The 16,163-nt window shown below is 52.9% G+C and overlaps 1 protein-coding gene across 2 annotated transcripts in view; it reads right to left on the minus strand.

The window, feature by feature from the left end:
- The window catches only part of UBE2O (ubiquitin conjugating enzyme E2 O), a 48,790-nt gene extending 35,274 nt beyond the window's left edge, over positions 1-13,516 (minus strand). For both annotated transcript variants that reach the window (XM_053912160.2, XM_053912159.2), the window contains exon 1: positions 13,030-13,516. In XM_053912160.2, the coding sequence (XP_053768135.1) occupies positions 13,030-13,446 (417 nt within the window). In that variant the 5' untranslated portion in view covers positions 13,447-13,516. The remainder of the gene's footprint in view (positions 1-13,029) is intronic.
- Between the last annotated feature and the right edge of the window lie 2,647 nt (positions 13,517-16,163).

Below are 16,163 nucleotides of genomic sequence, written 5' to 3' on the forward strand. Positions count from 1 at the left end.
GCAGGGAGCTGCGGGCCAGTCCGGGCCTGAACACTAACACTCCGCAAGCAATTCCTGCTGGGGCGCACAGCCAAGGGTGGAGCTGAAAGGCACTCAGAGTGTTTCTGGGGATGCTTTTACAAATACTGCCCCCTCCCCCACAAACTGGTCTTTTAACTCAAAGAGCTTCCTGAGCCCCGGTCCCCGTCGGTGGTGGGGGCGGCTTCTGGCTCCTGAGCCTTCCTAACAGACGGCTTGGCAGCAGGTGCCATGGAGTAATAAACGCTGACCTGCACGGTCCCCAACGGCAGAGCGGGTCTCTTCCTGAAGAGGCATCAAACCGAAGTCCATTCGACCATCTGGCGTGAAGGCCAACACTTCAGAGGGGAGAAAGAAGGGGTGTGACATGCCAGGCAGTGCGGAGGGAAGAGACAGTTGTCCAGTGACACAGCACTAATGAAGAGGAGGGTAAGATCTGACCCAGGGCTGCCTGAATCCAGAGCACGCACAGAAAGCTACTGCTGATGTTTACAAGTATGCACATACCTGTGCGTGTGCACACACACACACTAGCGCGTACATTATATGCACGGGGTAGAGGAGGACACGCCGGTCCCAGTGGCAGTCTCTGGGGAGGGAAACGGTAGGAAGGACACCAACATTCCACTCCATACTCCCTTAAATCTTTTGAATGCTGCGTCATCTGCATGTATCATCTCTTTACAGACACAGACACAGACACAGACACAGAGATCAAGGTTCAGGTTTAAAGGCAGCCTGATGGGCAGACAAGCTAATCGGCATTATTTCCCCCAAAACCGGTGGCCGCATTTACTGTGCGGGCCCCCAGAGGCGATGGGAAACTGCCCCAGAGCCAACTTACTTCCCAGTTAGCACTGCGGGAACGCTGGTCAAAGTGACCTCAACCAGCTCTCAACAACTGCACAGGAGTCGGCCTGCTGGCCCAGCCATGGACACTGAGCCACCGCAGGGTGGTGTGCCGACTCCACGCCCCGTGTCCAAGCCACCTCATGCCTCCCCCCTCACTCAACGCCCCCAGGTCAGCCCTCTGCTGGGGGAACACATGCCCGAAGCTAAAGGCACAAGAGGCCGGCTGGCCTGTCCCGTAGAGCCCAGGGACACCCCTTGACACAAGAAGGCCTTATTCTTGGCGAGAGCAGAAAGCAGCCCAGGTGGCAGACCTGAGTCCCAGCCCTCTGGAAGCTGCCAACAAGCTGGAGCCTCCCGCCAAAGTCACACACAAGTCTCGCCCGGCACTGGGAACACAGGCCTCTTGAGGGGGTGGGGGGTGCAAGTGGGTACCACTGTGGGGGGTGGGGGGGACAGCTGGTAAAACAAATCAAGTCTTAAAAATGGATTCTTAATCCTTGACCCAAGTTATTCTGCTTAGAAATCTATCCTAAGAAACTTAAAGACAAAGATATTAAAAGTATCAAGTATAAGATATTATTTGTGTTACTTAAAACTGGAAACAATGTAACTACTGCAGAGGCAGCGCTGTCAGTGATCTGGCTCGCGCTCTCCTGTGGTCTGGGCACAGACACCTGGCTGCCCCTCACCCGCTGGGTGACCCTGGCAAGACGCAGGCCTCCTCTGGGTTTCAGTCTCTCCCTCTCTAAAACGGGGACGCCGGCCAGCACAGGGAGAGTAAGGAGACACAAGTAAAGCACGCTCTCCGCGAGCTCACCGGTACTGGCTGGGTGAGACAGCCATTCCGCCCATTTTCCTTGTGCGCCAGCTGCCGCACACTCTCAACAACGGTCCCATCTGCAGCCTAAACAGGCACGAGACCCCACACAGTACCTCGGCAATGACTGGGCAGTAACACTGGCCGCTGGTGAGGGTGGGGAGAGGTCTGTCCAACACAAACTCCAGGACCTGAGCATGCTGCCTGGGGGCTGGGGCCACTTAACCTGTTTCCCTCCTCCCCCACCTCCTGTGGCCCATATTTGACAATTTCTGGCAGTTGTGTACTTGCAATTTGGAGAGGGGTAGATAAAAAACTGAACCTATTGACATCAACAGGGTTTTAGAAGGACCTACATGTAAGTCCAGTTCAAAGGGCAGCCCAGCCAGGAGAACCAGTGCCACCGGGACATGCACCCTCCCGGGCGCACCCCAGCCTGACAGCTTCCGAAGAATCTGCAGGAACAAGAGCCCCTGGTACGCCCATGAGCATCAGCCCGTAGGACGGGCTGCTCTAGATTTTGTTTCGCCAGCCACACTCCCCCGGCCTCACTCAGGGTCGGTTATGTCCATTTTAATAGCTGGTGCCCAACTTCTTCAAAGTCACAGGCCTGCCAATAACCACGACAACTCCAGGCTGCGCCCTCGAGACTCTTCCCGAGCGCCGTGGCAGGTGGAGCGCCTCGTACGGAGGAAACACTCACCCACCCCCTGCAAGGGGGCCGCATGCAGAACACCACGCAGGAAACTCAACGTGTACCTGCCCAGGGCTTCCAGCTGCTCCTCCCGGAAGCCCATCTTCCCATTCGATGAACAGAGGCTCGGAGAGGGCGTGCTCCCACCAAGGTTTTGAAGTTACCACAGGCGCTAGAACTCTGGCGGCTTCTGAATGTTAAACTGGTACTTTTCCCAGATCACTCAGAGCCACTGTGCCAAGAACTCGAAGGCGAGCTGGGAGGTGACAACTGGGGAGACTTTTCACTGGCTTCCCAAGACGCGGCCTCTCAGTTCTCATTCCAGCCCATGCTCCTGGGGAGCTGTGTCTCGGTTTCTGCTGGGTTTTACCACTAGCAACGCCTGCATTTGTGCCACGGGGGGCACCGTGCTCGCCCGCTGCCTGGGGAGCTCGCCAGGGAAGGCACTAAAACAGTAAACAACGAGATGGTGTATTTTGATGAATCGGCTTTTCCTAGTATTAGGATGCCCACAGGGCCCCCACTCCTGGAGTAATTATTCGTAGTGCTCTCGAAAGAGCCGGCTTGGGCAGTAAATTACATGGTCAACCTACTGGGACCCAAAGGGGGGAAATGTCAGCTGGCAAGGGACCCACACAGCTCCAGCAGAGACCTAGCGTGGCCTCTGGGAACAGGCTAAGGACACTTCCTAGGCAAGCAGGAGGGCTCTGGTCACTCACTCCAATGCTCCCACGACTCTGCATGCGGGCCACACAGAACAGAAGCTTTGACAATAGCTTTGTTTTTCAAGAAGCTTCCAACCCAGATCAGCTGGCGTCAACTGAAGAGACCGGAGGTTAAGCGTGAAACACAGGTGAGAGGCGCTGAATGCCAAGCCACGCAAGACTAGCGGCCGGGTGGGTCCTGACGAGACCACGTGGTCCTGTGGGAGGTCGGCCGCGTGCGCAGGCCTGAAGCGGGGCTGAGGCAGGGAGGTCAGGGGAGGTCAGCCAGGCATGGGGCGGCCAGAGAGCAACCCAATGGTGTCAGAAGAAAACAGAGACGTAAGAGACATCTTGAGGAAAAATCTGATGACAGATTAGAGATTAGAGGCCTGGCACCAAAGGCACAGGCATCAAAGAAAAAAACAGACAACGTGGGCTTCATGAAGATGTTAAAATATGTGCATCGAAAGACACCATCAACATAATACAAAGGCAGCCCACGGAATGGGGGAAAATAATTTGTGAGTCGTACATCTGGTAAAAGGTTAATATCCAGAATACACAGAGACTTCCTAAAATTCAATAACCAAAAAGCCAAACAACTCAATTCAAAAATGGGCAAAGCACTTAAACAGATATTTTCCAAAAAAACATACAAGTGACCACTGAGCACAGGAAAAGGCGTCCGATCTGCTCATCACTGGGGAGGCCAATGCAAATCAAAGCTACATGAGATACCACCTCACACCCACTAGGATGGCTACCATCAAAAACCCAGAAAACAGCCCTGGCTGGTGTAGCTCAGTGGATTGAGCGCAGGCCTGCGAACCAAAGGGTCGCAGTTGGATTCCCAGTCAGGGCAGGTGCCTGGGTTGTGAGCCGGGTCCCCAGTAGGGGGTGTGAGAGGGGCAACCACACACTGATGTTTCTCTCCCTCTCTTTCTCCCTCCCTTCCTGTCTCCCTAAAAATAAATAAAATATTAAAAAAAAACAGAAAATAACAAGAGTTGCCGAGGATGTGGAGGAAGTGGAGCCCTTGTGCACGGCTGAGGGGACTGTACCATGGAAAAGGTGCGGCGGAAACCAGTGCGGCCGTCCTACAAAAATATAATACAGCTACCCTGTGACCCCGCGGCTCTGCTCAGCGCACACCCCAAAAGCACTGACTGGGAGAAGGCACCTGCACGCCTGTGTCCACAGCAGCGCTGGGCACCAGAGCTGACCCACGGAAGCAACCCAAGTGTCCATCAACAGCTAAATGGAGAAGCAAAAAGTAGTATATATACACGATAGGGTTTTACTCAACCTTAAGAAGGAAGGAAATTCTGACAGGCTACAACGTGGGTGAAGCTTAGGCCAGTATGTGAAATAAGCCACTCATAAAAAGACAAATACTGTACAAATCCACCTCTTTGAGGCGCCCAGAGTAATCAAAACCGTAGAGAAGGACAGTAGAAAGCTGGCTGCCAGGGGCCGGGTGAAGGAGAATGGGGAGGGACCGCTGTTCGATGGGTACTGAGTTTCCGTTTCACGAGACAAAAACGGGGTACAGAGATGGGTGGTGCTGGCGGCAGCACGGCATTAGAAAAGCATTTAAACCACTGAGCTGCGCACTTAAACACGGTTGAGGTGGGGCCCTGGCTGGTATGGCTCAGCTGGTTGGAGCATGGTCCATAGACCGAAGGGCGCAGGTTCGATTCCCAGCCAGGGCCCCTACCCAGATTGTGGGTCCAATCCCCAGTTGGGGCACATAGGAGAAGGCAACCAATTGCTGTTCCTCTCTCACATCGGTGTTTCTCTCCCCCCGCCCCTTCCTCTGTCTCTAAAAGCAATGAATATAATGTCCTCAGGTGAGGATGATAAAAAAAACGGTTAAGGTGGTTAATTTTATGTTACGTGGATTTAACAATAAAAATAATCTTCAAAGAAAAAAAATTATTACCGCGGGGGCCCAAAGTGGTCAATTTTAAATGCTTGCAAATGTTCTGACTTTAGATCGTAAGCTTGAGTGCGTGGAGGTGCGTGTCACCCCTCCACCACCAGCTCGCCAATGGCCCCGGGACCACGCGCACCCTCACTCACACAGGTAACGCAGACTCGGCAGAAGGCGAACCACTGGCTCGTGATGGTTGGTAATTTGGAATCACTGGCCTAGCTTTTCAGCTTTTCTCTGCACTGGAAAACTTCTCACAATAAAAAGTTAGAAAAGGAGATTTGTGCAGGGTTCCCGGACTCAGGGATGGGGAGAGCCATTACTCCTCAGATCCAACAGCAGGAAGTGGGCGGCTCCCAGGGCGGAAGTGAAGGAGCTGACAGAGGTGTGGCAGGAAGGTGTGGCAGCTGTGGAGATGCAGGTGCTGCTGTGGCCACGGAGGGGGTGGAGGGGGTAGGGCAAGAGCACTGAGGACAAGAGAGGAAGGATGAGGGGAGGACAGGAGAGCTCAGGCCTCTGGAAAAGTCTCACAGAGAGAGGACAGAGGAAGAAGGCAAAGGCAAGAGAAAAACTCGGTTTAGCCTGGCACATAAAACCCGACAGAAGAACGTTTCCCTTATGGGAGACGATCGCCCACATGGAGAGGGCTGATGGGCCAAACGGACAAAGACTGGGAAAAAGCGGGTGGGTGCAGTGACCAGGAGCTCACCAGTGCCTGGTGACCTTCAGGAGACCCGTCTCAGACCTGGGGGCACGAAGGGCTAGATGGGACGCGCAGGCTGTGAGCAAATGAAGGCAGACACCCCCTCCGACCAGCAGGCTGGACACCCCTCCCGCAGCAAGCAGGCTGAGGGTGGGGAGAGAGGCTCTTTCTTCCTCAGCCTGAAGATGACATCACCAACCTCCAGGGCCCTCAGACTCCCTAAAGCAATTAAACAGAGCAGACACACACCGGGCTGCTCGCAGCATGGAGGTGTCAGGCCCTGCTGTCCCGGAACCCACACGAGAGGCACGTGTGTGTCCGTATTCCTTCCCATCTACACGTGAGGGGCAGCCCTGTGGATACGCCTGCCCTGATGGCTTTGCCAGCCCTCATCGCAGCAGCATCTCCCACAAAAAGGGTCAAAATTAACACGAGGAGGAAAAACCTCATCAGAGCTGCGGCGCACGAAAGACCAGCTCTCACTTGCAAGATGCAAATGAAGAGGCTCTTTTTCAAGACTGCAGGAATTTCTTCCGCTAGCTGGGGATTTTAATTTTATTGTTGAATAGGATTGACTGCACATACACCCCCCTTGCTTTTATTATCCTCACCTCAGGACTTTTTGCACTGCATTTACAGAGGGAGGAGGGGGGTGGGGAGGAGGGGGGTGGGGGGAGAGAGGGAGGGGGGCACTGATTTGTTGTTTCACTTATTTATGCATTGACTGGTTGCTCCTTAAGCTCCCTGACCAGGAATTGAATCCACAACCTTGAAGCCTTGGGACGATGCTCTAAGTTACCCAGCCAGGGCCTCTTCAGACTGTTTTTAAAAAAAGATTTTATTTATTTACTTTTAGAGAGAACGGAAGAAAGGGAGAAAGAGAGGGAGAGAAACATCAATGTGCAAGAGATTCGGGTGCCTCTCACACACCCCTAACTGGGGACCTGGCCTGCAAACCAGGCATGTGCCCTGACTGGGAATCGAACTGGCAACCTCTTGGTTTGCAGGTCAGCAGTCAATTCACTGGACCACATGGGCCAGGGCCAGGGCCAGGGCTGCTCCCTATCCCCCCTTATTAGCACTATCCGGAGCTTAGATTTAAAAAATTGTAATTGTCATAGTTAGAATGAATCTTCACCAGATATAGCCAGGCTCTTCATTTAAACAAAAGTGACCTGGTAAGTGTCTTACTCCTTTGACTGAGCTGCAGAAAATTAAATGTTTTGGTCTCTTAAAATATGCAAACAAACCAAAAACCCCTCAACCAAATATTCAACAAGATTTAACCCAGAAAGGACATTCATTCCAGTACTTACCGCCTAACTGAATACTTCCAAATGATGAATCATTTGCCTCAATGTTTAAATCATGAAAATTTGCATTTCACAATGCTGTTTCAGAACACAGAATGCCTGTGGGTGAAACTGACGGAAGATCCACCCAACAGTCAGCCTGGGTCGAAGGACATGAAGTTCTCAACCGCAGAGCAGTGCTGAAGAGCGAAACAGGCAAATAACCTTGGAGACGACAAATCTAGAGGGTTTTCCATGAACGCTTCAATTTTACTCTGAACTACAAACGCTTCGGTCAGCACTGTGCCCCTCCCCGGCTGCAACCACACAGATGTCAGGTGCTTCCCGGTGGAGCCCCCTGAGGCCGGCAGAACAGTCGGAAGCAAGCAGATTTGCAGCGTGCACTGCCCGCTCAGTAAGCTGCACAGGTGGATGCGGCAGCACTGGAACCACCACCTTCTCAGGGCTGGGCCAGTGGAGCCTCCAGGAGGAGCTACGGTTAAAACAGCAAAATCCTACAGAGTATAAGTGATAGCATCTTGTAAACGAAAAAGCACTTTATACACGCACGGCCCGACTGCCGTTCCCTCTCTTTGGGAATTCATTTAAATTAGCACCTTCCCACCCTGATCCAGAACAGGCTAACCTCTGGGCAGAGAAACACTGAAGCTCCCTTCAATCGGAGCAGAAGCACAGATCACATTCTCTGGGTCAAAACTACAGAACGGCTCATTCAGAGAGAACCCACTCACCACAGAAATCACCCTACACCCAATGCTGGGGGACCCGGCACGGGGCCCAGTGCTGCTGTGATGGCAGTTCATGTCACACCCTCTCAGCACAGCCCCAGAGGGGCTCCGTTATCCCACAGGGCCTGTGGGTACAACAGCAAAAGAGAGAGGAAAAGTCCCTCTCGACAGAAGAGGAAAGTCAAAAGGAGAAAAGCAGGCACAACGGTGAGGCAGGTGGGGAGGCAGGTGGGGAGGACGCAAAAAGACCTTTAGTGAGCACGCCCACAGCCAAGTTCAGGGCGACTGAAGGGAAGGAGGCGGAAGGGAGCAGGACTCAGCCTCTCTCCAAGGAGCCCTTCAGAACCTGTCTCATGACTCAGCATTCCTAGCAGGAGGGCGGCAATCGCCGCCACAGAGGGGACCGGCGGTCTCTGGAGGCAGGAAGTCAAGGTGGATTTCCTAACACCAGCCACCAGAATTGGAATGACTGAGACTCACAGAGGGTGCGTTCATTCAGCAGCTGCGGGCATTCACAGATTCTCCGGAAACAACATGCGTCTTTGGACAGGTATTTTGAAAATGGCTGGGGGGCCAGGAATGAAAACTGCAGAGCAGAAAGCAGCACGCCAGGAGCGCGAACACAGCGTTCCTCCCGCGGCGCCGCTCAGCCGGGCCACCCGCCCTCCGGGCCTCCGGCACACCGGTCGCCCATCCCAACACCCTGCTCCTTCCTCTCTCCTCACCTGTGCTGACTCCTACCCCGCTCAGCTTTTCGAGTGTTAAAAAACAGGATGATTCATGCCAACCACAGGGTCCGTGACTCACGTTTGATCAAGGGATTCAGACACAGTGATGGTCTGCAAACCCTGAACTTAAACACCCTCAGGTGAGGGACTCCACTCACGAGCTGTGTGACACTGGACAAGTTACTGACCTCTCTCTTCCTCGGCTTCCCCTCTGAAACACGGGGACAGCGACAGTACCGAGTGCACAGGGCTGCTGTGGGTGCTGAGTAATGCTGCACATCAAGCACTCTGCGCGCCCAGCACGGAGTAGCGCTGCGTGACGTCTGTCTTACTGTCTCACCAAACACCGCTCTACCATCCTCATACTTCGTAACAGCACTACTGGTCTTTCAGGAATTTCAGAAGGTGTCTTCCAGATCCTGGAAAACATGCGCATCTATTCATTCCACCCCCTCCTGGGGACTGGTGGGCTTTAGCAGGCGTTACTTTAAATGTGCATTACTGAATTGCTTATAAAGTAACAGAGAAGTGAAGTTCACGAGTATTTATAGAAGAGGCTTAATGAAGAACCCAAATCTGTAACCTACCAGGTCACAAGCCACGGAACTCTAACGCCGCTGACACAAAGCCACCACACGCCTCTTGCTTCCCAAGATGCCTCTTCCTTGTAGCACCGACCTGTGGCACGCAGAAGTGACCCCCGCACTCTGTCTGCTAATAGCCATACCCCCAGGCACCACCCACCTACACTTCTGGTTATTCCACCCGGGCAGGCTCACTTCAGGGGCTAGACAGACAGGACCTCGTATTTCACTGCAGAGAGAAAATGAGGCAGTGAGTAGGCCAAGGTCATTCAGAATAGGTGACAGCCAGGAAGAGCACCCAAGGGTTTTGACTTCCAATCACAGGACACAGACACACGCCCCTTGTCTGATGAAAGTGCCCTTGAGTCAGGCAGCAAGCCAGAGAGAGGCACCATGAAGGAGGCATCAAGTCCCAGGAGCTGAAAGGGGGGGAGCCAAAGGACAAAGAATAAAATCACAGAGGAGCTGTAAGAGTCCATACACGCTGTGATCCTATCTGAACAAAACACACTTAGATGAACTTAGTCCTGCATCTTGGGTAGCCTTATATAACTTCTTCCTATTATTTCATTGAGAACAATTGCTTTTAATGGGCCCAGCACATGGGCAGGTGAGGCAAGCAAACTCCACATGCTGTGATGCTACACCTAAATAGTTTTCCTCCCGGAAATCTGGCCTGAGTGGGAGCCAAAAATAAACCAAAAATTCCCGAGGGACGTGTCATCAGAGATGCCACACACACATGTACGCGCGCCTCACAAAAAGCAGGGTGATTATGGACGCAGCTTTAATTTAGAGATATTAAATCTCAAACCAGCTGAGACTCTAAGTGTGTGGCAACTTAAAGCAACAGACAGCACACAAGGGAGGGGGCGCTGGAGCATGAACAGGAAGCCCTAAACCTGGGCAGACACAGGGCAGCCTGGCTCTTCCTCACGGGGCGGGGCTGTCCTGCCCAACCACGACAGGTGCAGGCCCCAAAGACCCGCCAAGGCCAGCCAGTGCTGCACAAGGCCAAGAGGCTGCCAGCAACTGGCTTTATTCAAAAATTTTACTCAAGAGATGACCACAGATGGGGAAGGAGCAAGTCTCCGCCGAAGGAGATGTGTGGCCGAACGGGAACAGTTTCCAGGGCCAAAGTCAGCCACCATGCTGACCGTGAAGGGGTCGGGGCAGCAAGGGAAGGGAGGGCGCCCGCCTTGGGGTTCTTTCAAGCCCTAAAGGGGCTTAACCTTGGCTGCTGGAAGTCCCAGGAACTGGACCACAACTTCCGCAGTTTTAAGGGAAATCCACCTATTTTATTTCTGTTGATCAAATTTCTGGAAGCGACTAGGAGGGGGTAGGGATCATTGGTCAGCCTCTTCACCTCTCTTTTTGAAATCTGTTCATCAAAAAGTTCAAAGAAATTAAGAGACTAATATTAAGCCTTTACTCATTGCCCACCAAATTAACATTAAAACTACAAAAATACAGCCTACTACTCCACACTAAAAGGACACTATTTTTAAAATTCCAATAGGTGGCCCTGACCAGTGTGGCTAGGTTGGGCATCGTCCTGCTAAGCAAAAGGTCCTCGGTTTGATTCCGGGTCAGGGCACATTCCTAGGATGCAGGGTCAGTCCCCAGTCAGGGCAACTGATCCGTGTCCCCCTCTCTTTCTTCCTCCCTTCCCCTGTCTCTAAAAAGTAAATAAATAAAATTTTAAAACTCTACAGAGAAATGTTTCCCGAGACTGTCACTACACCCCTACCAACAACCGGGTTCTCAAATCTCGTAACCAGGTTAGCGATGGAGGCAACATCAGAACTTAAGCGCTCTGCCTCGGTCTCCCGGCCCTTCGCGCACAGCCCGCTGCCACCTCAATGGACTGATAAGGAGTGGGAGGTGAGAGGGAAAATCTTGTTAAACCAGTGCTACAAGCAAGGATCAGCCTTACCACCCGAGTCCATGGCCAGGAGATACATTCAGTCGACCAGGGCCGTCAGCGCCTGCAGCTCACCGGAACAGAGAGCTCCCTATCAGGTGCACACTTCCTCCCCACACAAGCCCATTCTCAAGTCTTAAAAAGTGGGTCCTGCCACCCACCACTAGGCGCTACGTGCCACCATTTCCTAGAATTCCCATGCCCCTCAGCTAAGCCCAGAAGCTACAGGAACTACAATGGCAGAAGAAAAGACGCCATCACCACTGCCAGTCACAAAGGGTTTCAACCAATTCACAGCAAGTCACCTGAGGGGAGCTTCAGGATATAGCCAAGCTGGGGCCCTTAAGTTATTTTCCGTTTAGTTCCCAAACTGGTATTTTAGCTCAGGCTTCATATAACTGCATGTGGGGGTGGGGCGGAGGGAACATAACTGTAAACAAAGTTAACCACCAAAGTCAAGACGAACAGGAGCAACTGATAAACGGGGCAGCTCCGGGTAGTCAGCTGAGCCCCGGGGCAGGAGGCCCTGATGAGTCGAAAGAGTTGCATTCCTGAAATCACAAAAAACCACGGAGAGACACGCACCCACCTGCCAGTATGCCCATGCACAAACAGTACCTAGAACAAAAATCTCTCCCCGACAAAACAATACCGGTGGTAATTTTTAACAAGTACTCTGCTACAAAAAGTAGCATTTTCCAAGTACTTTTACATACAAACTTACAGTTTTCTCTTCGAGTGAGAGAAGCTATCACCTTTCTGGGGGAAGCAGGGTCCTGTGTGCGGATTTGTCTCAGTGGGGGCATGTGCGCTGGCGGAGCAGGAAAAAAGACCCTGCTGGCGTCAGAAGTCACTTCTGCCACTAAGAAGTGGATCACAGATTCTTTCTGGGCATGGGGCCTTTTTCTCTGCCCAAGGCCTCACCACACGCCCCCTCTGCAGTGTGGCACATCGTCTCCCAGCGTGTGAGAACCCAGATTAACTTCTGAAGTGCCCCCCCTCGACCCTCAGATCAGACTTCTCAGGGCCCAGCAGCCGAAACAACCGAGACCTGATTCTTGCTTAAAATGTTGTCTTGGACGGGAGGACCTGAAAAAGGGGTGGAAGATACAGGGTTATATGTGTGTGCGAATCACTGATAGGAATTCAGGGAATTCCTATCACTCAGGAAAACAAGCCACCAAAAGCCACCAAACCAACCTCAGCTCATGGTTTCAGGTTTCTGATGATAAAACCCTTGGTTTGGTGAAACTGCAACATTCACCAGCCTAACCGGAATACCATATGGAAGTCTGACGTTTGTTCCACAGCCTCAGGTCAAAAACAGCCTTCGGGTTTCCATCCGTGGTTCTACAGCATTTCTCCCCACAAGAAGTCCAACTGCACTTAGCAGCCATCAACGTCGGGTGCAGCTGTCACATCCCCCTCCCCCAGTACTATTAATATCACGGCTCTGATTCTTAGTGATTTTACTCAGAAAGTTCCCCGCAGTAATTACAATGAGACAACAAGGTAAAACAGAAAGGGGTTAGATTCCTTCACCCATAATAATGCATGCTGCAACCTAGTTAACTTCTTGGGTGTTTACGTGGTCCCGGATTTCCACCTGTATTGTATCTCCGTTTCGGAATGCCCACCACCCCTCCTGGCACCTGCCCCACAAGGCCTTCCCTCCTGGATGCACCATGCAGTATGGAGCTCCTGGGGGGTGAGCAAAACGCCGCCGCCCTGGTGTCATACCCGGCGCGCCTCAGAGCCCGAGGAGTCGCCCACGGTAGTGGGTCCACGTACATAACCTTGAGGCCCACACCACACCCTCCTTCGGCTTCGAAGTCCCTTCGCGTGGGGGCGGGGTGGGGGCCGGGCTGGTGCAATGACTTTGCACGGGAGCGGACCTGCGCTGAGCCTCGTGCTCCCACCTCGGCCCACTGCAGCGGCACCGTTCCGGACAGCGCCGCGCACGCTTCCCTCCCGGCCCAGGGCTCTGGGGCTCCGGCAGGCAACTGCCCTCCGCCCCCCGGCCCGCCGCACCTTGGTCTCCTTCACGTGCTGCTTGACGCCCTCCGGGTACCACTGCACGCGCACATAGCCGCGGCGCAACGGGCTGGCCCGGCCCTCCTCGTGGCCCGCGCCCCCAGCCTCGGAACAGCCGGAGCTCCCGCGGCCCTCCTCCTCGCCCTCCGAGTCCGAGTCCTCGCCGTGGATGAGGCGCACCAGCCCGAAGTGCACCGAGCCGCGGTAACGGCCCGATACCAGGTCGTGAGAGAACAGCAGACGCTGAGAGCCGGCTTCGGGGCCGGAGTCCGAGGACGGACCGGAGGCCGAGTCCGGGGCGGGCGCCGGGGCCGAGACCGGGGCTGCGTCTGGGGCCAGGGCCGCCTCCGAGGCCGTGGCTGGGGCCTGGGCGGGAGCCGAAGCCACAGGAGCGAGCGCTGCGGAATCCGCCATAACTGCTCTGCGCGAGTCTCCGGGATGCGGCGGCGGCGGCGGCAGCAGCGGCGGCGGCCCAGAGGCGAGGAGGCGGGGCCAGCCGGCGCCGGGGGCGGGGCCATGGCGCGCTGACGTGGCCCTACGTGCCCCCGGTCGTCAGGGCACCAAGATGCGGTTGCTAGGAGTTACCGCCTCGTCGCTAGGGGACGCTGGAGATGCTGCGGGGAGCGAGGGGGTAGGACGGACTCCACGAGGGAGGGGCGGAGCCACAGGGGATAAAAGGAGTGGAGGCGGCAGGAGGTGCGGACCGAGGTGGAGGAAGTGGAGTGGGCGGTGAGGGAAAGAGGAGTGGCGGAGGTGAGGTGGAGGATGCGGGGCGGGGGGCTGTCAAGAGCAGTCAACAAGCTGCTTTGGTATCTCCAGCCTAGTCTAATGGATGCAGAAACAGCAAGACAATCCCTGTCTTCTAGGTGTTTACAATCTAGTTGGAGAGAAAAAACATGTACACATTAAATAGCTAAAAAGCGACTCCATGTCAACTTGTAAGCAAGGCATTAATAGGTATTTATAGAGTGGATCTGAAGTATATTGTGGGGGGAGGGGTATACGGGGGACTAAATAATAATGGAAAAAAATAAAGATTAAAATAAAAATGGCCCTGGCCAGTGTGGCTCAGTAGATTGAGCGCTGGCCTGGGAACCGAAAGGTCGCTGGTTCAATTCTCAGTCAGGGCATATGCCTGGGTTTTGGGCCAGGTACCCAGTTGGGAGTGTGTGAGAGGCAACCGGTAGATGTGTCTCTCGCACATTGATGTTTCTCTCCCTCCCTGCCCCTCTCTGTAAAAATAAATAAATAAAATCTTTTAAAACATAAATTACAAAATATGCCCTGGCTGGTGTGGCTCAGTGGCTTGAGTGCCGGCCTGCAGACCAAGGGGTCGCTGGTTCGATTTCCGGTCAGGGCACATGCCTGGGTTGCTGGCCAGTCCCTGGCTGGGGGTGTTTGAGAGGCAACCAATTGATGCTTCTCTCCCACTTTCTCCCTCCTTTCCCCTCTCTCTAAAGAGAAATAAATAAAATCTTTTTAAAATAAATTAAAAAGTAAAGTATATTGTATTAGGGAATTTCGCACAGAACTTGGAAGGTGATGTTTCCTTAGGGATTGGTCGAGATGCTGGTGAAGGAGGCCCAGAGAAAGACCAGAAAATATCAGCATGTGTTAGTGACCCCTATGACTTGCCTCTAACTCTATCTAGATGAGTTCAAAGCTCTACGAGGCTTGTTATACATAGAAAGAGGTAAGACAGCCAGATAGTTAATAGTGGGCGCCACAGAGCCTCACTTTTGACACTGCCACTTACTAATCTTATAAAGGTGGGCAAGTTGATGAACTTCTCTTCACCTTAATTTTCTCATCTGTAAAATAGGAGTGTTAACAGTAGTACGTGTCTCATCGGGTAATTGGAAGAATTAACTGAAATAGAACAGTGTCTGGCCTAGAGTTCCCTCAATAACACTTAACTATTATTTTTTAACATTTCAACCCTCCCACCCCCACCTACACTAAAATTCTAGAACTGTTGTACTTATGGTCTGCCTCATATTGCCATTTTAAAATATAGAAAGTAATTATACTAGCTCAGTGCCTAAGGTCACAAGGTAGTGACTGGCAGATGCAAATTGGACCTCAAGTTTCCTGACTCCAAGCTTTTCTAATTCCTATGTCTTTTGGAGAATGGGGGTGTGCAAGTAGGCTGAAGGGGCAGAGCAGTGCAGGCCCGAAATCGTTGATGTCAAAAATCCAAGTGAGTTTTGCATTCTACATCAGCTTATGCCCGTGTTTGTTATAAAAAGAACGTCCTTTCCTCCCTTGCCGTTGAGTAAAATTGGCACTCCCGAAAGATGTTCCATGTTTATTCTGCAGCTTCTTGTAATAATGACTAATAATAGCTTCCGTTTATTGAGCGGCAACTTAATGCCAGGTACTACACTAAATGCTTTGCATAGATTATCCGCCTGTGAGGGAGGAAGCATGAGCTGCCGGTGAAGCATCGTGCCGCACTGTGCTGCCCAGCCCCCCACACGACAGGAACCTGCTAGGTTGTAGGTAAGCATCCTTGATTTCGAATACTGATCTCCCCCTCACTAAACCCCATTTGTGAATGTGGGTCAGGTTGTATTTAGTGTGTAACCCTGGTGCCTAGTGCAGTGCCTGGCACGGTGCCATATGATGGGTATCGAAGGCCTGAGATTCCTGTTCCTCCCCTTGGTTAGTTCCCCCACAAACGCACACCCTGCGCATACACCCAGAGAGCTGCTGTGCTGTATCTCAACCCTTTCGGTTGACCCCATTTTGAGCTGCATGTGAGCCCTTTGGGGGAGAAAGACTCAGTATGTTCCTCCCCACCTCGTGGTGTCCTTCAGTGACCTCAATCAGACCTGAGATGCTCTGGACATGGTTTCAGGCTTGATTCCTTCCCAGACTCCAAAACCCTAGCCAAAGTCTCTGCACATTCAGGCTGGCAAGTGGGGTGAGCCTGGATGGGAGTGCCTGCTTAGTTTTGATTTTCAAAATAATTGGATGAAAAAACACCCTAAAAACCTTCATTCACCAATGGAGAAACCCCTTCCTCTCATGGCCCCAACACCCAGCCCTTCTTGGGGGCTATAGATGCTTCTCAGGAGAATTTTGCTTATTTACAAATGTGCCTGCCAGAAACTGAGCCAGCCTGGCCA

Source organism: Desmodus rotundus, chromosome 9 (genome assembly GCF_022682495.2).
Source record: "Desmodus rotundus isolate HL8 chromosome 9, HLdesRot8A.1, whole genome shotgun sequence".
Lineage (NCBI taxonomy): Eukaryota > Metazoa > Chordata > Mammalia > Chiroptera > Phyllostomidae > Desmodus > Desmodus rotundus.